This window comes from Ailuropoda melanoleuca, chromosome 2 (genome assembly GCF_002007445.2).
Source record: "Ailuropoda melanoleuca isolate Jingjing chromosome 2, ASM200744v2, whole genome shotgun sequence".
Taxonomy (NCBI): domain Eukaryota; kingdom Metazoa; phylum Chordata; class Mammalia; order Carnivora; family Ursidae; genus Ailuropoda; species Ailuropoda melanoleuca.
In genome coordinates, this window is record NC_048219.1 from 112,575,534 (window position 1) to 112,603,490 (window position 27,957).

The following is a 27,957-nucleotide window of genomic DNA, read 5'->3' on the forward strand; positions in this document are numbered from 1 at the left end:
CAGAACTTTCCCCCGTGGATTGTCTTGAAATCAGGGAACTAACATTTGCTAAATGCTATTCTAAGTGCAAGTAAATAAATATTTTGAAAATAACTAACTTCAAATATCATGAATTATTCTACTGTCGTTACAGCCATCAATAGCAGAGCTTCTCTGTTCAGGCTTATTCCAGGCCCTCCATTCTATGTATAATTTTGTCTAATATTGACTGCATGGTTAACAGATTCCTGCCTCTGACNATTCCTGCCTCTGAATATTGTCACAACAGCTTTAAATAAACTTTCATGCAAGTTGACAATTACAGCACCTGAGCAGGGAACTGAGACTTCATGGTGTCTATAGCTCAGATTGGATGAAATGTTTTGTGCTTTATTTGTCAATGAATATGTAATAATTGTAACATGTAAAAATAACCTTCAGTATGAAAATGTGTTATTCACATTAATACACTAGAATACTAGAAAATGCCAAGCTTCAATTTAATATTAAAAAGACAATACTATTTTTGTAAACTTTTAAGACACTATTAACTATTATGCATATATTAATGAATATATACAAATACAGTACAAGTAAAAAAAAAAGTATGAGAATGATACACAACCACTTCAGAAGAAGGGAAGGGGAAAGGATAGAGGTGGGCTTTATATGTCATTATAGGGGTCTGAATGTTTTAAAAGAGATACCTTAGGCCAAATGTTAAAATCTATTAAAAATGGTATATTGCTTACTGTATAACTTCCTGTACAAGTCGGTATGATGGGAGAATTTTATAATTATATATGCACGCGCTTTAACTCTAAAACATCTGTTTCTTATATTCTTATAGATTAGGTAGACCAATTCAAATTTCTTCATCAGAGATTTAGGGGAAAATAAAGCACACCTTGATCACTTCTTTTAGTTTGAACGTGTTCAGTATCATGTTGGAAAACCAGGCTGCAGAAAGTAGAAAGCTACTGTAGTAGACTCAAGCTCCTCTCAAGCTCTAGCTGGTGTGATTGTAGCTAGCACCCTATTTTGAGATAATTATCCAAGCAGCAGGTTATAAACCAAGACTGCTCAAAGGCAGCAAATGATGCTGAACCAAGAATTCTAGATAAGGTGGAGGGTTGCCAGAGAAGAAAGCAGGAAACATGGCCACAGGAAAGAGCAATATAGCAGAACAGACAGTGGATTCTCAAGAGCTGTGATGTGAGTATGGACCTGACCAGGAAAGCCCAGGAAGAACTACTGACTGAAAAGACTGTGACATAGACATCTAGGAAACAGAGAATGTAAACTGTAAACTGGGGGCAGAGTCAAATTATAGAAAAGTTTCAAATCTGATTACAAAGTAGAAGCAAGAATCTAGTACAGATTTGTCACATCCCAAATCTGCATTTCCTTCTTAAAATAGAAAAATGGCAGGCAGAAGTTGAAGAAAGCTTGAAATTGAAACCTGGAGTGAAAATCCTGGAGCTACTACAATTGAGGTATTGCATATATATTGATCANCCTGGAGCTACTACAATTGAGGTATTGCATATATATTGATCAGGAGTTCAAATCTGGTTTTTGTCCAACATTGTGATAAGTAGTGGAATCGCCTTCTGAGAAGAGTCAACACCTATGATTTAATAAACAGTATAGACCTACATTTTATAAAGCTTATTTTCCTCTGGGAATATAGTAAAGAAAGAGTAAACACCTTCAAGAAAAAAGAAGTAATTTTATAACAACTATTAACAACTCACAAAACAAAGTTGAACCTATCTTGCCATAACTATATGAGTATAGCATAGATTTAAATCTTTACTTGCACAGAAATAGAGCTAAAAGATGTTTTTAAAATATTTATGAATTTAAATCCAAATGTGCCAAATGCAGTTTTTACAGACTCATAAATTAGGCATCTCAAAAATGTGTAATAGGATGGGAAAATATGTAATTTAATTTTAAAATTTGTATCCACTCTCACCAAAACTAAACTATTGGAGAAAGAGTCCTAAACTATATTTAATTTACATCTATTCAAAGTGGTTTCAAGGCCTCCTTAAATTCTAGATTAACATAAAATTTTTACACATATTGAATGTTAGTTGTTAAATCTGCAAGAACTGCAAGAACTCAAGAATTACACTGGACAGAATTCAATAAAGTATTCCAGTAAATATAATAGTTAAATAATTTAAAAAATATTTACACATTAAAGTGTATTTTAATCCCCTGTACTACATGTTGTTTTGTTTGCTTGCAAGTTATTGTGCTCTATTTTGTTGAGTTTTTCCATAGTGTTTCAGTGACCCCTGTCCCCTACACTGGTATTATTTATACAATTTAAAGCAAAAAGAAAAAAAAATGTTTCATTTAGGATATGTCAAGGTAGAACAAGTTACAATTTTAGATCTTTAGAATTGACAGAAGCCAATTAGATATAAAATTGTAGATAAATTGCTGCTGAGAAATAAGATGTAAGAGTAAGNTTTTAAAATATTTATGAATTTAAATCCAAATGTGCCAAATGCAGTTTTTACAGACTCATAAATTAGGCATCTAAAAAATGTGTAATAGGATGGGAAAATACGTAATTTAATTTTAAAATTTGTATCCACTCTCACCAAAACTAAACTATTGGAGAAAGAGTCCTAAACTGTATTTAATTTACATCTATTCAAAGTGGTTTCAAGGCCTCCTTAAATTCTAGATTAACATAAAATTTTTACACATATTGAATGTTAGTTGTTAAATCTGCAAGAACTGCAAGAACTCAAGAATTACACTGGACAGAATTCAATAAAGTATTCCAGTAAATATAATAGTTAAATAATTTAAAAAATATTTACACATTAAAGTGTATTTTAATCCCCTGTACTACATGTTGTTTTGTTTGCTTGCAAGTTATTGTGCTCTATTTTGTTGAGTTTTTCCATAGTGTTTCAGTGACCCCTGTCCCCTACACTGGTATTATTTATACAATTTAAAGCAAAAAGAAAAAAAAATGTTTCATTTAGGATATGTCAAGGTAGAACAAGTTACAATTTTAGATCTTTAGAATTGACAGAAGCCAATTAGATCTAAAATTGTAGATAAATTGCTGCTGAGAAATAAGATGTAAGAGTAAGTGAATTCCAAGAGTACAACAAATCTGCCCCTAAATTTAGCAGTGGACTAAGTATAGAAGTATAGAAGTATATGGCAACTACAATGAAAATGAGTCACATATTGAGGTCGTGTAGTAGAGAATAGGGCGTTACTCAATAGCAGTTTCTGCAAATCTACTCCACATTTTGCAAGGCCCCGAGGACACTCAACATGAGAAATAGTGAAATTTGCCTCCTATTCTAGGCAAGGTCTGTTCCCACGAAGACACGTATAACTCAGATTCAAATAATAAGGCCTTAGTTTGATAGGGTTAATCTTCAAGAAGTGTTTGGNTCCACATTTTGCAAGGCCCCGAGGACACTCAACATGAGAAATAGTGAAATTTGCCTCCTATTCTAGGCAAGGTCTGTTCCCACGAAGACACGTATAACTCAGATTCAAATAATAGGCCTTAGTTTGATAGGGTTAATCTTCAAGAAGTATTTGGTTGTTTTTTTTGTTTTTTCCCCCTCAATGGAAGTATCAAAAGGTGAACTATCCCACAAAGGTGTTAACAGACTTAGTAAAAACACAAAGCACTTCTACATTATTGAAGACAGAAGAAAGGGGAATGGGGTAGATTTTTAGCCCATCAAGAATAAATATTGAGAAATGCTACACTAAAGAGTAATGTAGACTTTTTTTTTTAATTGGGGTGCCTGAATGACTCATTTCGTTAAGTGTTTGACTCTCGATTTCGCCTTAGGTCATGATCTGAGGGCCAGAGGACAGAGCCCGGATAAGGCTCCGTGTTTAGTGCGGATGGATTAGGCTTCATGCAGAGTCTGCTTGGGATTCTCCCTCTCCCTCTGCCTTCCCCCTCCCCCTGGGCTGTCTCCCTCACTCTAGATAAGTAAATAAATAAATAAACACAAATAAATAAATACATAAATAAAATCTCTTAAAAATTTTTTTTTGAAAATTAAATTAGTGCCTGCCCACAATACAGTTTTATAGTGGGTCTAAGGCAAATCAGATGCAACCTTCCTGCTTCTTCTCTCCCTCTTACTGTATGTATTTATGTATGTATGTAAGTGTTTGTATACTGGTCAGGAACTTAACAACAGTGACTGTGGCTGGAAGAACTCTATATAACTTTATAACAGCAAACATTTAAATATTTTTCTCTTTACAGATAAATAATGAAGTGGCTTTAGGGGCACCTTGGGTGGCTCAGTCAGTTAAGTGTCTGACTCATGGTTTCAGCTGGGGTCATGATCTTGGGGTTCTGGGATTTAGCCCCGCATGGGGCTCTGCACTGGGCACAGAGTCTGTTTGTCCCTCTCCCACCCCTCTGCTTTCCCCTCCCCCAAAATCCCCCTCACTGGTGCACGTGAGTGTGCACATGTGAATGCTCTCTCTCTCCTTCTCTCAGATAAATAAATAAAATCTTTTTTTTCCCCAAGAATGAGGTGGCTTTGCACTATGTTCACAGAGTAAATGCTTTAGTGTGAAATAACCCTGGATTCAAGTCCCAGTTCTACCACCTGCTAGCCATGAAAGTTTGGGCAAGCTGTATAACCTCCTTGGAACACTTTTACCTCATTAATAAAATAAGGATAGTAAAGAGATTACATGAGATAATGAATATAAAGCCTTTAACACATTTTCTGGGCCATATGGCAAATACCAAATAAGTATTAGGAATTATTGTTACTATAATTACTGATAATAATCAGTTTGAATAATATAATCTACCACAACAGTTAAATCACATCAAAGTAAAGAACAAATTATAGATAGTCCAGAAAAAATATTCACATAGCTAACGTAAGTCATTATTCCATTTTTGCTTTGGTAAACAAAAAATACTAAAGACAACAGAGCAAACTTGCCAGTAATATAAACTAGTCTAGAAAAGTTCTTAATAATTGTTACAAACAAATCAGTGATGACTGTACTTTGAGGTTTTGTGAATTGATTATAGTACCAATTTTACAAAATGATGAATGGGGTTTCATGATGCCATGATAAACTGTTTTGCTTGCATGTTCTGAAGACATAGTCATATGGAAGACAGTACTAGGAAAAAACACTTAAAGACATATTAATATCAATTATTACACATATAGCTCATGAATATTGTTCAGTATAAATGGAATTTTAGAGAACATAAAGGTTTTCCATTATTTCCTTTTTTCTCAGAAGAGCTAACTAAGAGCAATGTGGAATATAGCATATGCATTTAACACAATTTTGTCTATGAAACCTGGAAGTCCTATATTCAGTTTGAATAAACTTTTTCTTTCTTTCTTTCTTTCTTTTGTTTTTAGAAGGTGGGGGAGGGGCTGAGGGAGTAGCAGAGAGAGAATTCCAAGCAGGCTCCATGCCCAGTGCGGAGCCTGACATGGTGCTCCATCTCACAACCCTGAGATGATGACCTGAGCTGAAATCAAGAGTTGGACACTTATCTGACTTAGCCACCCAGGCGCCCCAAACTTTGCTTTTCTTAATCTATATTTTTCTTCCCTAACAATATTAGATTAAATATTAATTAAATATTTTTCTTCCCTAACAATGCCAAGTTTGGTGCATTCACCTACAAAATTCCCCCTATTAGTGCTTAACAAATGTTGATAAAATGAATTACACGTGACAACTACTCTTCATTTCTTCCTGTTGACATTTTCAAGATAGAATGAAACGCATCAAACAAAGCTAATATGTTCTAATTTTCTGCAATATTTATTAAGGAATAATTCCTGAAAAAAGTATTGATTTTAAGTGAAAAGATAAATGTTTCAGAAACAAATGCTAACTTAGGTGATCATTGTCATCTATTAAAACAGAACAGATACTTTTATTATCTTTTCCCTTCCTTTCACCATGTTTAAGAATAAGCAGTAGTCATTGAATGAATGGAAAATCATACGTATTTAAGCAAAAAAAATAAATAAAGTTTGGAACAATACAAAGATAATGTCTCATTGTTTCTATTCATTAAATACTATTACTATGTGCACACTCTAATACAAGAAGTGACAGGTTAGCCTACCTTTTAGATTCATCTTTTTAGAAATAATTTTGAGTCATTTTCAGTGACATTACTCTCCTGCCTTACCCTTCTATGGATAAAAATAGTTGACCTGAGATTTTTTTTTTTTTATAAAATAGCTAATCTGAGGTTGCTACGACTCTGTGAATGCAGAGACAAAACTTCCTCACGTGAGACCTTAGTTTCATCAGAATTGTGTTCAAATTCCTTTCACTGTGACTATGTCAGGTGATGACACAAATGCAATAGGTACAATCCAGGGTCACAAATCACTCACCACAGTTGGCCTCATCTGATGCGTCTGCACAGTCCGGATCCTCGTCACAAACCCACAGCTTGGAAATGCAATGTTTAGTAGTTTTACACTGGAAATAGTCTGGAGAACAGCTGTTTTCAGCTTAAGAGGAAAACATCTATTAGAATGTAGCTTTGAACAAGAACAGACATTTTATCTAAAAAACAATTAAACAAATGCTTAAGATAGTCAACTGGAAATGTATTATCTTTTAATTAATAAGGCTCTGAAGGTGAAGGGTTCTAACTTTCATTATCTATTATATATATTCCAAATATCCTTTTCGGTAGAAATAAATAAAACATATTCCTACAATGATACATTTGATAAAAATCAGAGTTCTCAAAACAAGCTCATCTTAATTAGCTATATTTTGACATTAATTTTGAAAATAAATAATTCAGAATCTTTCAGGATAATTTTACCAAATAAATGTAAGAATTTATACATATGCATTTCTATAAATAGAAAAAGAATAAAATCAGAAGATATTCGTAAGGAAATAAAAAGCATCAAACTTCTCAAAATCTCTAGTCGTGTTGAGTTTTTGAGGGAAGGGGTGAATATCTGACTTAGACTGTAAACTGCATCACAAATCCTAGTCAGCTTAATGGATCAGCTCCCAGAATGACTAACCATAAAGAACTGGTACTGACTTTACTCTGAATGCACCATCTTAATCAAATTGCTGGGTGACTGCACATTATTTACTGATAAAAGTTTTAGGGGAATAAAATAAAACTTCAGCAAGACAGAAATGTTGACAGCAGTTCTGTTGAAACCCTGCAACCTGACAGGTACTTTGTTGTTCAGATTCTGTGTGTTTGTGTTTGTGTGTGTGTGTGTGCATGCGCGCTTGCCTGTCTGCCTATGTGCATATATGTATATGATGGAAACTGTTTTGCCTTCCATTTAATCTAGTTTGATTTTTGGTGGGGGATGGATAAGAAGTGAAAAGAGTAGAAGCTATTTTACTTTTGTTCTTTGAAGTAGCTTGCAAAGTTACATTAGAGTGTTATTTAGTTTTCAACAAATAATTTTGATAAGTTATTTTGCTCAGATCTTCTCATCATACATTCGACATGCATTTTATGGGGGGAAAAGCAATCTCTAGTTAATGGAGTCGATTTCAAGTAACTAATTAATCAATAGAAGAAAATTATCCGGGGGCGCCTGGGTGGCACAGTGGTTAAGCGTCTGCCTTCGGCTCAGGGCGTGATCCCGGCGTTATGTGATCGAGCCCCACATCAGGCTCCTCCGCTATGAGCCTGCTTCTTCCTCTCCCACTCCCCCTGCTTGTGTTCCCTCTCTCGCTGGCTGTCTCTATCTCTGTCAAATAAATAAATAAAATCTTTTAAAAAAATAAAAAAAGAAGAAAATTATCCGTAGCTGCTTAATGTGGGCAAAAAAAAAAAAATCAGTTTATGAATAAACCACCATAGTCACCTGTAATGTTGGCTTTGCTGCTTCTCTTAAGGATGATGTGAATGAATGCACATGCTGTTTCTTTCATGTTTGCCATAATCTTCAGGTAGGTATTTAATTAGAGACCACCCATGTTTTAATTTTCTCTATATCCTTTATAGGGAGCTTCTTAAGTAACCCATCCCCAGAGGTACCAATTTGGAAGTATATGTCCATAATTGCTGTTACATTTTTCCACACTAAAAAATTTTAGACCAATGTCAGTTGAGACTCAGAAGTAAGACAAGATGGAACATTCTGAGGCAACTTACGACAATCCCTTTCATCTTCCTCATCCCCACAGTCATCTTGTCCATTACATCTGAGGTTTACCGGAATACATTTTTGGTTCTTTGTACACTTGAACTGACCTGACAGGCAGACATGGGTGTCTAAAAGAAGGAAAGAAGAACGACAACAAAATCGGTGCTGAAAGCTGTGTCTGCATTTAAATTGGTGCAGACAAAATCAGGTAAGAATGAGATTTATGTTCCTCGGTTAAGAATTTAATCACCTACCACAGTTGAGTTCATCAGAATTGTCTCCACAGTCATTCTCTCCATCACAGATGAAAGCAGGCAGAGCACAGAGCCCGGTGCCACACTGAAACCTGCCTGGCTGACATTTAAATTCAGCTAGGGGAGAAAACACACTGGTATCATTGAATGCCAAGCTTCGCTTATGACCTCTTAAATAGAGCTTTTTTTGACATCTTAGATATTTATTATTTCACTATATTAAACGTATCCTAGAGTACAACGTGAATGACTTATACGTAGAGAGCTACTGGATTCAGATGGATAGTACAACCAGGTTATGAGCAATTCAGATTACATTTCACAAATTAACAGTAAGAAATCCCAGATGATAATGCATGTTTGCCATATTTTTGATGTATGAAATAACAACAATAATCATCATAATAAAGTAGGATCTGTTGAATATCTGCTCTCTATCAGACACTGGGTGAGACCCTTTCACATAGAGCTACTAACTGAATCACATCATAACCTTCTCACCTCAATATCACCATAACCATTTTATAAATGAGGAAAATAGGTCTCAAGGATATTAATAACTCACCCAAGAATGTACAAGTTTCAAGTGCCAGATATGGAAATTAGACCTAGATCTGACTCTGAGTCTTCTCATAAAATATGTTGCTTGTAATAAAACACTTTTTGACTAATGATCCTAATGTATGTAGTTCAGTGAAGTCAACCAAATATTAATAAATGATATGTTAAACTTCCTTTGGGAAATTGATTTTATATTTATAATATTAAGTAAAAATTTTCTTAACATAAAAAAATATAACCCAATATATGCTCGACTTCCATAGAAGCGAGTTCTAAAATGTTGAAAGTCATTTAACTTCAGTCTATAACATTTGTTAGTTAACCACCTAAGTGTTGAAACTGTATAATACTTAATTTCTCACATTTTAACTGTGTGCATTTCCTCTATTTCATTTTGCTTCATATATGGTTTTCTTTGAATGTTCCTTTGCTACCAAAACAACCTTCCCATTAGAGGAGTTCTAACTATCAGAGGAGTTTCAATGCCTGGAAACTACATGGGAAGCCTATCTGACCTTTAAATATATCTCTAGAACCATCCTTGGTGTACTAGAACATCATAGGAAATGCAATTAGAGCAGGATGGCAGAGAATTAATGATGTGTCACTCTTAACCACATTTGTTTAAAGAACATTATTGAAGTTTGCAAGTATGTGAAACTGGGTTTAAGCTTTCCTGCCTTTTTAGATGAAATTATAAGGATGGTCAGTGACTTAGTCCCTGCAAATTTTGATGATGCAGCTACACAAAAATGAATTCTAAACACTCTGCAGACTCATGTACATCACTTTCCACCTCACCATAACTCTCAAAATAAAGCTTCATGCTTATAGATATTCAGTGCTGTTAACTGGTTGAAAAGATCACAGAGATAATGTCACCAATAAAAACATGTAGTATTGGTATTTAACCAGGATAAAGATGATACAGAGACTCTTAGATACCAGATGTCTCTTTGCTTCCCCTTAAAAGATATTAAGGTTATATTTGTTCACCATATAGTTTGAAATTGTGTAAAGATGAAAATCTTTGGTTAACTCTTTATATTAGTATGGTTACAGCATGATACTCCAGTCAAGATTAAAGTTAGAGCTCAGGAGCTGCAGATAGTTTAGAAGGGAAAGAATTGGGAGCCACTGACTGTCTGTAGTCATTATGGTGGTATTTCCTCAGAGAACACTTTAATGAATCTGAGCAGGAAAAGTCATCTTAATATGAGGATTCATTTAACATATTCATTCTTCTTTATTTCTACAAATTACACAATAAGTTGTATTTATGTTATTTATTATATTGTTGAAAGTTTACTTTATTGCAGGGAAACCAGGAACTTTCTTTTAATGAGTAAATCTCAGTTGGTCACCAATACAATTTCTTGTTCCTTTGATAGTCCTTTTAATTCAAATATAATTCAGGCATAATAGTATACTTACTTCATACAGAAACTACTTATATACATTGTCTATCACAGTGAAAGCAAAAACTCTACTAAAAAAAATCAAAGAACAATAGACCTTTCAAAAACATAAAAAGGATATTAGAAAAACAATGACTTGCATAACTGTTTTCCTTTTTCCTTGAATATATTATTACCTGCTATCAAAGGTATAAATGAACTATGTGAAACAACTTCAAATGTTTTATACACTTGGTAGTGACCAGAGAGATGAAATACATCTCATCTAAGTAACTATCTAAAGACCCTAAGTTTAGAACAGTTTTGTAATTATGTGGTAGAAAGTTCTACAGCAGAAAGTAACTAGCTTTTACTTAGTTTTTCTTTAGTGCAAGCCTAAGGATCTTGAACTCAATTGTCAAGGCCAAATCACGGCAACTATCCACTGAGATTTGAGGAAATTATCATGATTGACTATAAGCATCTTCAACTTGACAGGACAGTATTGGAGTGACCTGTGAAGTGAACTATAAAAGACTATCAAGAATAAGTTTACTGATTGTTCATTACAACCAAAGCTACCAAGGATAGCTAAATGTATGTACACATATATGTACATATACATATGTCATATACATACATATATCCATGCATATTATATACATATCTGTGTGTATGTATGTATCTGGCACCTAACCATGCCAATCACAGCTTGAGTCAAAGTATAATTGGTAGTTATTTTAAGGCTATACCTAAGAGAATACTAAATGATTAGTAGAACAAACTAATGACTTATATTGGAAAAATCTCACTTTTAAGGAATGTTCAGAATTTTAATACTGACAAAGATTAATCCTTTAAAGGTAAGATTTTAGTTATTGATTGGCATTCTGCAAACTTGCCCATTTTTGCTTCTAATTTGATGATATAACCAGTCAAAATCATGTTGAATGTTACTTATACATGTCCCTATTACATGAGAAGTGTAATTTTTCTGCAAGCAAGAACATTTAAAACAAACGCTAACACAAATTGCTGATGATCTCATTCTAAATGTAATAGTTAAAGAGACATACTCAAGACGATGTAACAATTTTTGTTGTATTTTTAATGATTTTGTAAAAGTATCAGAAGATAATACTTCAGGTCTCACTTCAGTTTTCGAGGTCTGGGATTTAAGAAGCTCTAAATTCTAAATTCCCACATTCACCAGTGTACTCACGACAGTCATCTGGTTCATCAGATCCATCGCCACAGTCATCCACAGTGTCACATTTCCACCAGAATGGAATACATTTATCAGTTTTGCACCGAAACTTGAAAAAAGAAAAAAAGATAGGAAAAAGGGTTGAAGAACCCTACCCCAATATAAAATGGATATTTAAAAACTCACCAGGGCAGAGCAGCCTAGCCTACTCTCTTGCTGCAGATGTGAACTATAGTGGTCTTAGAGCATTCCACAGTGGGGAATACATGCACAACAAGCAGCAAAATGATCTGCCAGGAAAGCACATTGTTCGGGAAAACCTCCTGGAATTCTGGAGCACAGACAAGCCTATCCATTTACATATGATCTATGGCTGCTCTTGCACCACAACAACAGAGTTATGTAGTTGCTACTGAGACCATGTGGCCAGAAAATTTAAAATATTTATTATCTGAGCCTTTACAGAAAGCTTGCCAAATGCTGAAAAGGACTAAAAATCACCAGAAATATCAGGAAAAAGTTATCCTGGATTAATTGAAAAGTTGAATTAATTTAGTTAAGTTGAATTAAGTTAATTGAATTGCATTTTCTTAGGAATCTTGGACAATTTGATTAACGTCTCTCTGTCTCTATTCCTTAGCCACCAAATGAGGAGTTAAAGATAATCTGGATGATCCTTTCTGGCACTGTTATGCTATTATTCCATGGAACTTTCTGAACATACTGCCTTTAGCCATAATGAATATCTGTCCAAATAAATTTTAAGAATATTTCTTTAAAGCAGTTAAAACCGGTACAGTTATTTTCAGTTTTCAGAATTTCTAATAAATATACATGATCTTTGAGGATAAAGAAGATAAATTGTCATAACTAGAAAACAGGTACAAAAATTGCACTTGATAGTTAAACAGGCAAAGAAGACTTTATTTAAAACCATTGCAATAGGAGAGAGAGAACGAACTGAACTCCACTGAAAAAAAAGGCAGGGAGTGGGTTTAGGCTCAGGGGTAAACTAACGGAAAAGTATGGAGGATGTTGTTCAACATGATTGGGCTGTCTGTATTTGCTAGGTGATACTTATCAAAGCTGGGCTCCTACCATCCCATAGAGACTGAGACAGGCATGGATCATCTTTCTTGATGACTAAATCTCTAGGGGATGGTTCCCAGTCCTTGAGGAAGATATTCCTAGGCTATAAAACTGGCAAGAGGATGGGAGAAAATTTACATCTCAAAGGGGTGGAGAAATAATTCGCAATTGCAAGTTTTCTCAAGTAAATTCTCTAAGAAAAGGGACTCAGGGACCTACAGTCAGGAAGAAACTGTCTGAAGTTTAGTCAAGCTGAGGAGTGTTAAGACTATCTTGGTCAATGACTTACCACCCTATACTACATCCTCCCCTACAATGCCTGGCAAAGAACCTAGCAAATAATAGGTACCTCTAATTTAAAATGAACATTTACATATCAAAAAGTGGTAAGAAAATAAGGCTGCAACAGATTTTTTTGCTTAATATTTTTTTGAATATTATATATTTTTAAATAAAACACTAAAGAAAACCACTGTAATAAAACTTATTCTTAAGATTATTAAAAAAAAAACCCTATTCACTGACATATTTATTAGTGGTTTTATTTTCAAAGATTTATTTATTTATTTTAGAAAGAGAGCCTGAGCACAAGTGGGGGAGGGGGAGAGGAAGAGGGAGAGAGGCAGAGAACCAGACTCCCCACTGAGTGGAGAGCCCATTGTGGGGCTTGATCCCAGGATGCTGAGATCATGACCTGAGCCTAAACCAAGAGTTGGAAGTTTAACCAACTGAGCCACCCAGACACCCCTATTAATGTGTTTTATTTGTTCTATCATCCTTTCCATTTAAAATAGCTAAAAATTGTAAGAAGAGAAATTGTATTTATTACAGAAGTAAGAAGTTTTTTTAACTCCTTTCTTTTGAAATAAACCATCAAATAGAAGATTAATAACAGAGAAGCTAGTTGAAAATGTTATATGGTAGTATTTACTTATAAGCTATTTAGCACACATGTAACATGTTGCTAGAAAAATATTTCAGAAGGTTATTACTGGATTTTTTTATAAGAAAGGTGATCTAAATTCAAATTCTTCTCCTGAAACAGAGCACAGAATTATTGTTCCTACTAAACTTCACTATTGGCCAAATGTACAGAGTCCAAGAAAACTCAGTACATCTACTCCTTAGTGATCCTGGACCACAAACCAACCCTTTTCAGTTTTAAGCTTATTATCTATAAAATAAAAGAAACTAAAGAAAATCACACTTTACACATAGAGAGTATATACATCTAAAATAGTTGCCATTAAAAATTTACTTTAAAATATTAAAGCCAAGCAATAAAATTTAGTAAATTTCTTCTAACACTATCACATTGTTTTCTTCTTTATTTCAACAGAAATTCAGTGAAAAGCATATATCACAAAATTCATCTAGAATTGAAAATGTTTGATAATTTTCTAAAATTCATTAATGTTCTTTTTTTTTAAAGATTTTTATTTATTTATCTGACAGAGATAGAGACAGCCAGTGAGAGCGGGAGCACAAGCAGGGGGATGGGAGAGGAAGAAGCAGGCTCATAGCAAAGGAGCCTGATGTGGGGCTCGATCCCGTAACGCCAGGATCACACCCTGAGCCAAAGGCAGATGCCCAACTGCTGTGCCACCCAGGCGCCCCCATTAATTTTCTTTTTGAACCGTTTCTGTTGTAATTCCCATGTGAGTGACCTGAAAGCAAGGTGACATTTACTTAACGTGCTATATGCCAGACAGATCGATAACATAGAAAAATACAGTCTAGGTTCAATTTTGTCTAATGACATGGATTAGCAAGCTAAAGATGTGTTCATTTAAAGTACTCTTACTTTTCTTTAAGTAAGAGAAAATTTGATGCCAGCTTTTGCTGAATCTCTCTGGATACCATGAAGTTGATTCAAGGCAGATCTACATTATTTTCTAAATAACAGTGAGAGGTTTTTGTTTTTTTTTCCCCCCCAGGATCAATATGGGAGGGAATAGAGCACTGTGAATCCAAGGGAAGATCTGACTGTTCCACTGATTTTCCCCTACTTGCTTAGCCTGTGGTCATGTCATCTGTGGTGGTTTTTATAAATTACCACAGGAAAATATTACCTTTATAGATAGTGACTGTCTGGGGATATAAGGCTAACTCTGAGAGCAATTGCCCTGAACATTAAACATTTCCAGTCATTACAGTATATCAAAGTACATTAGCAAGAGGATTTCATGTCTCCTGAGTATATTCAAAGCCTTCCCAATCAAGATTTGAAAAATATCTAAAATACATATTTTAAAACTCACTACATATGCCTGATTTAAATAAACACCAACTGTTGGAATTGTATATGACAGGACGATTATGCTTGCCATTTCATTTTTAATAAGAACATAAAAAGGTTTTGAGCTAAGAGAAGGCCAGGGTAAAATATACTTATTATGTTACTTTTTATGCTAATCAACATTTTATTCATTACTCTCAAAGGAAAATTTCTTCTATTTTGTGTCTGGGCTTCATTTTTTTCATACTGAAATACAGTAACTTAAAAAAGATAAATGATAAATATAAATATAAAGCATTCTTCATGGTAAATGTTCTCCAAGACTAATATCTTCATAAAATAAATTGCAAACTGCAATTATCACCCCCAAGAAGAAGCTATAAAGAAACTACTAAATACATGTCTATTAAAAAGGATACAAATGTAAAATGCAAATCCTGCATACACAAGTGAGGTTTACTTGCGATAGAAAAAGTCTCCATTTAAAGACTATGTAAGGCTATTTTTAAATTTACTTTTTATTGGAAAATAAAAATGATTTAAATTTAATATTTGAAGTAGTAAGTGCTATAATAATTGGATTTAATCTTGATTTTTACCAGATATTCATGTTCATTTTCAATTCTAGTAGAATTCTTACTGGTGTGATTTGCCTATGTTATTTTTCTAAAAATCAATGCTATTCAGGGGATATATCTTTGGTTGCACTCATAAGATGTTAAAAAATAAAAAAATCCTGTAGTAAGATAAATTTAAAATGTAACATTTTTATCAGAATGCTAAATAGTATGATTCTGAAATACTTGGATTATTTGCTTCATTTCAATTTCAAACCTCACTGAAAATTGTGTTTCTACGAACTGACTTTTCTCCAAGAAGTGTAGAGTAGATAGGTTTTTTCTCTGACTACATCAGGAAAAAAAAATCAGCAGTAAATGGCTGCATAAACCCTAAGCCTTACTGGGATAACCACTAATGGATTGCATTAACTGTTCTTCATTAACTTTTTCATAAAAATGAAACAAATGAAGTGATAACACTTTTTTTCAGGAAGTATTGCTGACAACAAAGATATCTGATCCACAATTTGTGCTGTTATTGTTAGTGTTCTGTCTCGCTATTGTTGAATTTTTTAAATTAAAAAAAAATCATGTAAAAACACTATTGGGCTATTTAAAAGTTATATATATTTTAATCATATCATCAATGATACCAAATTGGGAGACAGTTTAATTATATGAATAATATTTTTCTGGGTTTGATTTACATATTCATCTAATCGATCTGATTTTTTTTGGCATTGAATAAACATAATCATAGGTTTTCTTATATAATAATTTGAAATGTTTTATTCCCTTTATGATTACAGGAAGGCTGATGTTTTGAAATGTTCATCTGTGTGTCAAGCAGTCTTTGGCTTTGCTCTATTTCTGGTTGTCTACTGAGGCTCTCCACACTGTAAGTGGCTTAGGCAGGCATCATCATTTCTACTAAGTCACCTAAGACCACAGTGTTAGGCACCAGCACAGGGACTCTTGGACCCCACCCCCTACACCCCCCTGCAAGGGACCGAGTTTATTTCAGAATAACCTCGAGTTTAAACTGGAAATTTGTCTGAACTAAACAGTACTAACAGGAATTATATTTAAAAAATTTTAAGAACCTGGAATTTCCCCTTAAATTTTTTCTCTAGGAATAATTAGGTTGCTTATTTGGCCTCTTATAGTGACTTAAATTTCTAGTTCTCTAAAGATAATGTATTTTGTTTACACAAATACTTGGGGGTTATAATTAAAACAATCCAGTTTGTAAAGAAAGAAGAAACTGTGGCCTGTTCTTCCAATTACACATCAGAATACCGATGGAAGCTCACACTAATTGCACATGTATCCTTAAGTTTGTTCTAGTCGCACTCCAGGAGGAGCGCAATAATAACACTTACTATGTGCCGGAAACTTCTCCCATTTAATCTCCATAAGAATGGCCTGAAAATATTAGCATTTCCATTGAAAAGATGAGAAAACTGAGGCATCACAAGGGTAAGTAACAAACCCAAGATTATTCAGCCAATTTCTAGCAGAGTCAGAGTTATAGCCCCAGTGAATCTGGCTTCAGAGTCTGTGTCCTTAACCAGTACACATACTGGCTACCTCAAAGCAGTTTGAGGTTTTGCATTGTACCTTAATGGTGATACTCATAGTGAAAACTTGAGAAGCTGAGTGAGCTAGTATTCTCTGCTCCATTCTGAAAATACTCACACTCAAAGAAGAATTCAGTGTTTTGCCAGGAAGTCACTGCTAGAAGTGGAAACCAGCAGATTCAAAACACAGAATTCTAAGAACAAATTTTAGTTATTTTCAAAATAAATCATAGTTTCTTTGACAATTTTATCCTACATAACAGAGTGACTCAAATATAAAAAAATCAAATCTTATAATGTCATATGACTATTATCCAAAATTCAAAAGTAGTAATATCAAGTCAGTGTAACTAATTTTTATTGATTATGCATTTTATTATCTTTACTAGAGATAATTACTTGTTGAAGAAAAAGTGGTTTTAGAAGGAAACTATTTAGATCATATAATTTTTCAATAAAAAAATCTAGAAAATTATTTTTCTCTAATTCATCTTTTCCGTATCACTTTCAGGGTTGCTTTTGTTTTTCTTTTTGGCCTCTATTTGTATCTTCTATTTCCTAAGGTCTCATTCTCAAGATACACATCGTTTTTCCCTTACTCTATGACCCTCTATATGATGTATGGAATGGTCATCATGCTATGCTAAACAACAAAAAAATGATGTTGCAAAATGGCTTAAGCCAATAAACAAAATACAGGCAAAATTTTTATAACAGCTTGATGATACATCTTATGAAATGATTTCTAGACCTCCACTCACCTGACTGGCTGTGCAGTTGGATAAGCAAGTCCTATTGTCAGCTGCAAGATAGAAGTTTGTGGGACACGCACAGGTATGAGTCTTTCCAGGGGCTAAAAGGCACAGATGACTGCAACCGCCGTTATTTATCATACAGAGATGTTTGGAGACTACAGATGAGAAAAAAACAGCAAAACAGAAAAATCAAGGCCAAAATATAATATGGGATTAGAGACAGGGCATTTAAACTTCATAACTTGTAGAACCTTGTAATCAAGAAGTCATCAAGGTCATAAATATAATTGTATTTTGTTGTAAATTCTATTAATTGCCCAATGGCATTCATTTTATCAATAAATAATTTTGAGGATGTAGTTCCACAAAAACAAACATTTTAGTAGAAAAAAAATTGTCCATCAGAAAAATATAGACTAGAAGCATTTTGGATGAAGACATACATATGTTTAGAAATATAAATGCAAAATAAAACAATGAAACAATGATCTACAACTAAAAGTGTAGTGGCTTTGTTTTGTAAGCCAGATAGTGTTTAAAGCAAAATAATTGAACTTTTATTCCATAAGGTCTGATAGAATTCCTACTAGACATTTGCTTAAAAAACCTGATATGTTTCTCATTTTTAGAGCCCCAGAGATACTTAAATATAATTCCTTTCACCCAGCATTCCAGAAAGTAAGGATCCTATAACTATGTTGCAAGGAAAAAATTTCAAGAATGCATTCTCTACTTCTCTAACTACATTTACTGTCATTTCAACTTAATATTTCAACAAATTAATAATTCTCTGTACTATTATTGAGCTTCTAATCATATTTCTTAAGAGACATACTTGAAATCAGCTGAATTCATCCTATACAGTTATGCTAAATAATGAAAGCTGGTACTCTTTCTCAAAAAAAATTTACGCTTTACCATGGAGGAAACAAAAATGGAATGTTACTAAAAGATGTTGATGTGCTTATGGAAATCATGGAAAGAATAATTACCATCGGGTTGTCTATAAGAATGATACACCTGGATATCTGTGATGGCATGCCATGAGTTAATCAGTGAGAGTCTGTCTGCTCCAGAGGTTTTATGGGCACGGCTGAGTGACTTGGTTTTCCCATCAGTCCAGTAGATGTAGTCTTCAAACAATGTTAGTGCAATCACCCCTGGAATATCTTGATTAGGGACTGTAATAGGAGATGGTAAGATTAATGTTCAGTCTTGGAAGACTGCCAGTTAAAATATTCAATACTACATGGGCTGACAGATACAACTGCTACAGAACTTCATATGAATAATTGCTGTGACAACCTGTCAGGCCAGCAAGGTTCTTTATTACCGGTTAAGAGAATGCAGGATGTGGCGCAGGAGTTTACTTTGCTCAGAGTTTGCCTGATTCGACCACTGGGAAGAAATGAATGCAATCCTGCTCACGAGTAATGGCTGTTTCACCAGAAACAAATACCATCCAATATTAAAAAAAAAAAGTATATATATCCATCCGGTTGCTCCCAACTTAAATCTTTACATCTACAGGTCACTGACTGCTTTCTCCCACTTCCAAATTGATTAAATTATATATCCAGGACGAAATGGTTATCTACCTGGAGATAGAGTGACTATAAGGCCACTATAAACTATTTTAGTCACTGAGATTTTATGAGTATTTTTAATGCAAGATGAGCTGGGATAGGGATGGAGGAAAATAAGTGTGACAGACAACAATGTATCAGGCAGATTTAACAGTCATAAAACTGTTTAGTTGGAGGTTAAAATTATTTCATAATTATATTTTCATTATAGGACTAGGTTTAAATATAAATAGATTGAGCATCACAAATGTGAATTTTTCATTCAAGAGATTCCAGGGTCCTATCAGGCACATGAGATATGATCAATTTTTTGGTGATTTAAGGTTAAGTAACTTTAAAATGTGATAGAGTTTTCTTCAAAAAAGTTTTAAAAGCTATCAATAAAGAAAATGGAAATTCCTTATTTGCATGAGCATTACAATGTTTCTCCATATTTATTTCCAGATCCACTTTTAGAAATTCTGAGAAACTGTTCATTAATGAAAAAAAATGTACTGTAAGTCCAGGAATAAGTATTTTTTTATAAATTGGATTTTCAATACTGAGAATTAATGTTTGGCATGTTCCTCATTCAGGAGTAATGACAAACTATTTTGATATTTTTATTCAGCTGGGTCAAATGTGATCAGAGAATTTACCATGACACAGAGAAAGTAGAAATAAAAGCAAATAGGTGACACTTTAAACCACTGACTACTATCACTGTAGGGTCTAGCCAGAAATTCATCTCAGAACAGATATTATGACTATGAAGGAAGTGAAATTCAAAAAAAATATCCATATGTGTACACTTTTGAGGCAAGTACTCAAACTGAATTATCTGTGTACTCCTATAGACATGGAGCCTATTGCTAGAATGACAAGTGGAATTGGATAGAAAGATGAAGAGGATACTGTACCAGAATGAATCATATCTGAGTTATTACACAAACTATTCGCACTTTCCCTCTTTGGCTGTATAAATTCATTCAAGAAAGATAAAACAAATGTAGCAAAATGTTAACAACCAGGTGAATCTTGGTGATGGGTGATTGTAACAGTCTTTCAACATATGCGTATGTTTGGAAATCTTCAAAATAAAATGAATTGGCAGAAAAAGTTGAAAACTCCAAGAAAGATCAATTCGGATTTCCTTAGATGCAAAAGAAATAGTTAGATTATTAAATATGGATTCAAAAAGTTAATCATCATTTAAAAAAAATCTCAGTTCACCAGAGATTCAATTAATTTATACACAAAAAGTGGAGTTATTGTATGAATTTGCCTATTAACATCTCTAACTTTGCATAGTCTTTTTAATTATTCAGTAAGTAACTTATAGCTGACATTTGTTAAGTATTCTGGTAACAGAAAGTTGGCAGTGATTTTCAATAGGTGGGGGGAAGCAATTCTGGCTCACAACAAAGAATGATCAGGCCCAAATATTAATAGTTCTGAGGTTATGAAACCCTGCAGTAGGATATCTACTTTATACACCTTATTTTATTGAATATGCATCATTCTATTGCATAGTAGAGGACAGATGAGAAAGCTCAGATCTAGAAAATGTAAGTATCTTGACCAAAGAGCGGGATTAAAAACTAGTAAATGAAGGTACTGGTATTTAAATCTAAATCAGACTCTGGTTGCTGAGTTCTTTGCCATTTTACTTAATAGCACTGCTTTCAAGAAAGCATGTTTATTATAATTATAATTATTATAATCATACTTTAGCCTCATAGGCTAAAGTACTGTTACAGACTGAATTGTTTCCTCCTCTTCTAAATTTGTATGCTGAAGCCCTAGCCCCATGATGACTGTATTTGGAGACAGATAAGAGTGGGGTCCTAATCCAATATGACCAGTGTCCTTATAAGAAGAGAGAAGCAGAGACACCAGGGAAGTACATATACAGAGAAAAGGTCATGTGAAGACATAGCAAGAAGACAGCCATCTACAAGCCAAGGAGAGAGGCCTCGGGAGAAACCACACCTGCCACCACCTTGGTCTTGGACTTGCAGCCTCTATAGTTGTGAGAAAATAAACTTTTGTTTAAGCCACCCAGCTTGTGGTGCTTTGTATGGCAGCCTTAGCAAAATAATATAAGTATATAAAGCAATAAGACTGATTTCATATGCTCCATGTGAAAGTGAGTGGGGCAGAAGGGGAGGGAGAGGGACAAGTAGACTCCACACTGAGCATGGAGCCTGACTGTGGGCTCCATCCCAGGACCCTGAGATCATTCCCTGAAATGAAACCAAGAGTCAGATACTTAACTGACTGAGGCACCCAGGCACCCTGAAAGTCAGTTTATTTAATTACTTGACTGAAATTACATTATATTTTCAGACATGGGGCAATTTAAGTACTGGACAAGTTTGCTATCTCTAAGCTTGTAGTGACTACCCACCAGAAAAATATCTATCAGATAATCAATATAAATTAATGGAGATCAGAAAGGTGAACTCTTACTCTAGAAGAATGATGGCACAAAGCTGAATGCACAGAAAATGTAGAAAAGGTCAAGGTGAAGAAAATTAGTCCATTTGCCCAAAGTGACCATCTGTTTGATTTAATCCCTTGTTTGATATTGGTGTAAAGAACTGGACTGTCACTCTTAGCTTTATAAGCCCCTCCCAGGAGTGCTCATTTGGCAAACATGTTTAAATTCCAAACACCATCACATACAACCACCAGAGTATTTCTTCTACGGAAAACAAAGTAAAACCACCAACTTATGTTAACAAGGGGAAATCCAGTCCCACATATCTAACATTATAGTAGTTCCAACAATCTGTTCTCTAAGAGACGGTGAAAAATTCACTTAATACCACAAACAAAGCCAATGAAAATCAAGCCAAACAAAAGAAAGCAAAACAAACAAAATCTTTTTATATTGCCTTTCTAGGAGTTTAGCTCACAACTCGGCAGTACACCTTATTTTTTCTTGAGGACTTAATCCTCTCCAACAAATTATTTGACTATTTGCTTAAGCTTCTGTGAAAAAAAAAGCCATATATTAACTGCTAAATGATAAGTATAAATAAATGACTGCCATGTTTGCTTTTCCATCAACGGATGAAGAATTCAGCCCACATTGAGGCTAAATGAGATGTTCTTTTTTTTTTTTAAGATTTTTTTATTTATTTGACAGAGAGAGAGGCAGCCAGCGAGAGAAGGAACACAAGCAGGGGGGAGTGGGAGAGGAAGAAGCAGGCTCCCAGCGGAGGAGCCTGATGTGGGACTCGATCCCATGACTCTGGGATCATACCCTGGGCCAAAGACAGACGCTTAACGACTGAGCCAGCCAGGCGCCCCTAAATGAGATGTTCTGAGCCAAATCATCATATATTTTGGTATAAGAAACTTTCATGATTCAAAATGAGAAAAATAAAATTGCTTATTTTTGGTTGTCTCCCTATTTATTTTCTTATTTTTACTTTGTAAATATGTCTGTTTATATGTATACATGCATTCATATATTACATATGTATACATTTGTATTATATCTATTATACATATAACTATATATGTATATTCATATATAATTCATAATAAGTACATAATAATAAAGTTCCTATAAACATAAACATGGAATGTGATGGCATGAGAAAAACATTTAACAAATTCACTGAGATGCGACTGTGTTTATGGAAAAAGTAGTCAATGTTTTCTCAAAATAATAATAGCTATCCTTTTTAAGAGAAAAATATTATGATAGATTATCATATATAAGACTGCACTTCCTTAATTAAAAGAGAAATGTGAAAAATAAGACACATTTCATTTACAGGTATTCAGAAGACATAAAAAAAAGAAAAAACAGAACGATTGTGTGGGCTGTAGTTTAATAGGTATTTATTATATATTTTAAAGCTGCTTTCTGCAGTTAAGTCTCTATTCTGGATAGCAGCATTATTTATTTTACTATTTCCAGCATTTCACTCAAGAACTAGGTTCCTAATTTTTATCTTATAGACCAAATCTATCAGAATAAAGAAGTTGGTATTCGGCAAAAAAATACATCAAAGAAATACTCCTTGTGGAGGTTTTCCTTTTTAGTCAAGTTGGATGCTATCCTATTAACATTCCTAGTAATTACGACAAATAGAAAAGGTGGCAATCCAGAATATGCTTTTGGCTTAACCGTTGTCTCACAGAGTTATTCTATTACAATACTCTTGATTATTGATTTTTTTATAACATTCATCATGTTAAACAAGTGTATTTCTGGATAATATCATTCTAATTTTGTATTTCAACTTACCTAGTTTACATACTTAACAAAATGTACCAATTACACAGTGTCCATCTTTCATAGAGTTAAAATGTGGTAATTGGTGCTATGGGTAAGATATAATATTGGGATAATGGCAGACTCAGCATGACTTTGGTGGGTTAAAATAGAAATTTCACTAGAGGTGCTCTCTCTCTCTCTCTCTCTCTCGTTTTCCTTATATCTCTTCCAAGATTTTCTTTAAGAATTAAGCGTGATTTTAAAATATTACTTTATATGCAGTGATCCCTGTAATTTATTATTATAAAATTACTATAAAAACTTTAGCAATATTTTCTAAAGTAAAACAAAGTTCATAGAACACAACCACCAATTCAGTAATTATTATTATGGATAAATCAAAATTACGGAGTAACTTGAACATTACTATTTTTTTCTTTTTTTGAGTATAAAGAATTTGTGTATTGTTTGGAAGAAAATACCCAAATGGTTGTCACTATATGACTGATTAGGTTTGGAAATTTAATCTAAAAATTTAAAGTAAACAAGGAATATCAAACAAAAGTTGAAATTTTGTTAACTTTTTCTTTTTTAATGTATTTTAAGATTCCCATTGTCTTATTCTTGGTGCCATTTTCCTAAGTAAAGGTTCATATTCCTTTATACCTGAAATACTGCAAAATTATTCTAACTTTTTAAATTGTTTTTCATCTCTTCCAATCTCTTTTGTGTCAGTCAGGTTTCCTGTAGTAAACAGAAAATACATTTTTAAATGATAATTAAAAATATTTTAATAAATGAATTATTATGGAGGTGTGGGCATGGTCAGTGGACTGATGATGGATTATTTTTTCCTTTGCCTGTTATCAGAACCTGGTGAAAGCTACAGCTAAGGGAAAGGAACCACACAATAAGAGCAGTGATCATTCAGCGGAGGAGCTCAGCCAATGCCAAACCACTGTGGTTGGGCCTGAGGGAAAGGAAATAAATATTCCAACGTCTTCCTTCATCCACCATCTAATTTCCTGGCCATCCCATGGATACAACTCAACTGGAAGTCAGAAGATGACAGAGCCTGGGTGATGCATTCCACAGAAGTCTGCACTCTAGCATTTAGAACATGGCAAAGAAGTAAAAGGCAGGATAACCTAGAACTCAATTCAGTAAATATTTCTTATTTTTTTAAAATCTCACTTATCTCATCCCTAATCAAATACCATCAATGACACTCATTCCTTAGGCAGTATGGTGCAAACATTTGAGCTTGACTAAAACACCATCTGTCTTCAGAAGAGAGGATCAAGATACTTAGTAATCCTTTAGTTTGAGAGACCTTGATACTAACCATTTCTCCTGACATCCTTCTAGAAAAATAATATACACCAAGCTATGTAGAGAAGTTAGGGCATAAATCAATGGAGCAGAGCATGAAAACCAAAAAAAGGAAGAAACGAAACAAAGAAAAACAATTAGCATTGAAAAATGAGGGGAGATTAAAGTAAGGCTGCAGAAAAAATATAAACACAGGATGAAAGGAGATGACGGAAGAAAATGGTTAAGTGCCAAAAAAAGTGGGAGATCCAAAGCAGTGGTCAGTAAGTGGGTGGAGAATGATTTTTAGTTTAGGAAGAGCTACAGAGAAAAGTGGGTGGGAAAATGGCCCCAATATACTAATTTCCAGACAATGACTGCTGCGCTAGTAGCTATAGCTACAAACACCCCATCAAAAAGAATGTGTTTTATATAACTACAGGGCAAAGGACATTTATTCTTTGTCAGTAATTATGCATCCCTTTCAGTGTTATTGATTGCAGAGTCCTTTTTTTAAATAACTATTTCCTCAAAACCATCTATAAAAAGATATGAAATATTCCCTTTAATATTTGCATCCATGAACATTTTCCCTACCTACTCTTTAATGCAAACCTGCTTAATTGTAATAGTACTAGAAATAAAATTTTAGGCAAATGGATCCAAAATTCATTGTTCAAAGTGAATAAAGGCATTAAGAAATGGCAAGAACACTAAGGATAGCTAATGTTTCCAAATACTATGATAGAATTTCAAATTTATTTTTCCCATATAAACACAATTTTGAAAAAGTTTACCCATCAGTGAAACTTTAAATGGGATAAGAAAAAAGTTTCTTCTATTCAGTAAATGCCATAGTGAATAGCAGATCTCAGCTGCTACTACCTGGGAGTATATTAAATGAGACTGTCTTTTAAATATACTGAGCAAATATTCAAACAATACTTTTATGTCCCCCCCTTAATGCATTAGTTTATACTGGGACACTTAAGGTATAATTTTTTGAAACAAATGTAATGTGTGATGGCAAATATAGAAATTAATGCTATATTTAGAGTTCTTCTTTAAAGTCATTCATAAGAGGCTAAAGGCATCCTTTGTCCATCCTTTTTTAGTATTTTTTGCCTCTTTTTCTTGACCTTGTCACTTCACATAATATGTACTCTCTGTATCGATTAAGAATATGTGGTTTATATAAATCAACCACTTCCTGGTCTCACCTACATATTTTTAAAGTTATTCATAACAGAAGTCAAATATGGCCATTTCAATATTTAACATCTGAAAGAGTATTCCTGTTAAGGAATGTGAGAATTTATAAAGCAGACAATGTGAATTGTCATACATTTATTTTGAAAACTAGACTATGCCTATAAGTATTATCTCTTGATCAGGACACTGCTCTCCAGTCTCTAAACAAAGCAACATTGCTCTGTGCACTTGGTAAACATATAGTCCCGTTGCTTTGAAAGGCTCTGAATTTTTCTGCTGGGGATACAAACCTTCATAGACATTTGGCAATGTGTTTTCAGAGCCAATGACCAATACTAAATACAGGAGTTACGATATTCCATACACACATGCATTAAGAATGTGTTTGTTTGAGAGTCCTAATGATAGCTGAAGCCTTGAAACAAAACAAAACAAAACAAAAAACCAAAACACACTTTGCCTTTGGGACAGATATCAACAGAGCCATTTACATGAGTTTAGTATCTGGTCTTCCCACATTCCTACAGTTATAAATACTGTTCTAGAATAAAAACAGAGAAGAATGTCACATATTTCAAGCATTTTAAAACATGTTCTAGGTAGTCTTAGGAATAAGTAGGAGTAGGTGAGGGAATTGATAGAACAGTCTTCTGTCCCAGTCCCAACCCAACTAAATTCCTTTAAGAAGATCCCTGATTAAATAGAAGCTCCATTTTCTGGTTAAAAACATTGAACCATACTGTGGCAAAGCAACTTGCTTAAATTAGAGAGCAACCTGGACCAAGGCCAGATCTACTGATTTCCAATACCCCACTGCCTCCAATTTAAGATAGATCAGATTGTTGAAAGTGGCTGAAAACTCATGGTAAGGTAATATTTAAAATTTCCCATTTAAAAAAATATATGGGTCATATGTGGCATTTGAAAAATAATAATCTATTTAAACATATACACAATTAAATGTAACATGTCCTATTCAAGGAACAAAACCGAAAGACATGATTGACACTGAAATTCTAAGACTTTTTAGAAATGGCAGTTAATTTCAATTTATTTTGCTGTTTCAGGAACATTTCTGTAGTAACTGAATTGTATTTTGCTCCCTTCCATTAACTTTTATTGTATTGTAAACAGCAGCACATCAACACCGTTGGCATAAAATAGGCTGTGAAGTCTGCTGTTTGTAATGGACTGTGAATGATAGGGATTTTTTTTTCCCAAAAGTACTAAAATGAAATATCCTACCAGGAAAGAAACACTCTAAAATATTATAAAATCAGAGGGTGGTGTTTATTAGATTCCCTCCCTTTCTTGGTGAGTTTCAGTATATATTTGAGTATTCTAAAGACCCAAATGGAAGAGCTACTGAGTTTCGAAATAGATGAGCACAACATGGTCCCTTTGTCTTTTTCAGTGTGTTTCCCCTTCAGAACAAAACCTGTCGTACATATATTTATGCTATTTCACCAGCAGCATGCTGAGATCTGGATTCCTTTTCCAACATTAATTAGATGATCACTGCATGGGTTATGATTTGGATTTTTAAATCCAAACAGAGAACTGCCCCCTCACAACACAAATTGGATTCCCAAAGCAATAAACAAACAATTGAGGCGGACTACAGTATTGACACTTCAACGTGAGGACCTTCACATCTAGGAGTATAGAAACAAATGAAGAGCCATAGTCAACGTAATTGCATGAAATTTTAAGCAATTTGTTCACAATCTAAAAGACAGTTCAGTGATAAACTGTAGTTTAGAATCATACCCAATGATTACTCTTCAGAGAAATTAGCAGTTATGAGTATATATTTTTCCAGCATGCTGGATAAAATATGTACATGACC

General features: G+C 33.9%; 1 protein-coding gene across 1 annotated transcript in view; it reads right to left on the reverse strand.

The window, feature by feature from the left end:
- LRP1B (LDL receptor related protein 1B) overlaps window positions 1-27,957 on the reverse strand; it is a 1,837,899-nt gene that overhangs the window by 191,711 nt on the left and 1,618,231 nt on the right. The window contains exons 60-65 of the mRNA XM_034642051.1: window positions 18,776-18,964; window positions 17,790-17,938; window positions 11,576-11,669; window positions 8,396-8,512; window positions 8,150-8,269; window positions 6,396-6,515 (exon numbers count right to left, since the gene is read on the reverse strand). Coding sequence (XP_034497942.1) covers window positions 6,396-6,515; window positions 8,150-8,269; window positions 8,396-8,512; window positions 11,576-11,669; window positions 17,790-17,938; window positions 18,776-18,964 — 789 coding nt within the window. The remainder of the gene's footprint in view (window positions 1-6,395; window positions 6,516-8,149; window positions 8,270-8,395; window positions 8,513-11,575; window positions 11,670-17,789; window positions 17,939-18,775; window positions 18,965-27,957) is intronic.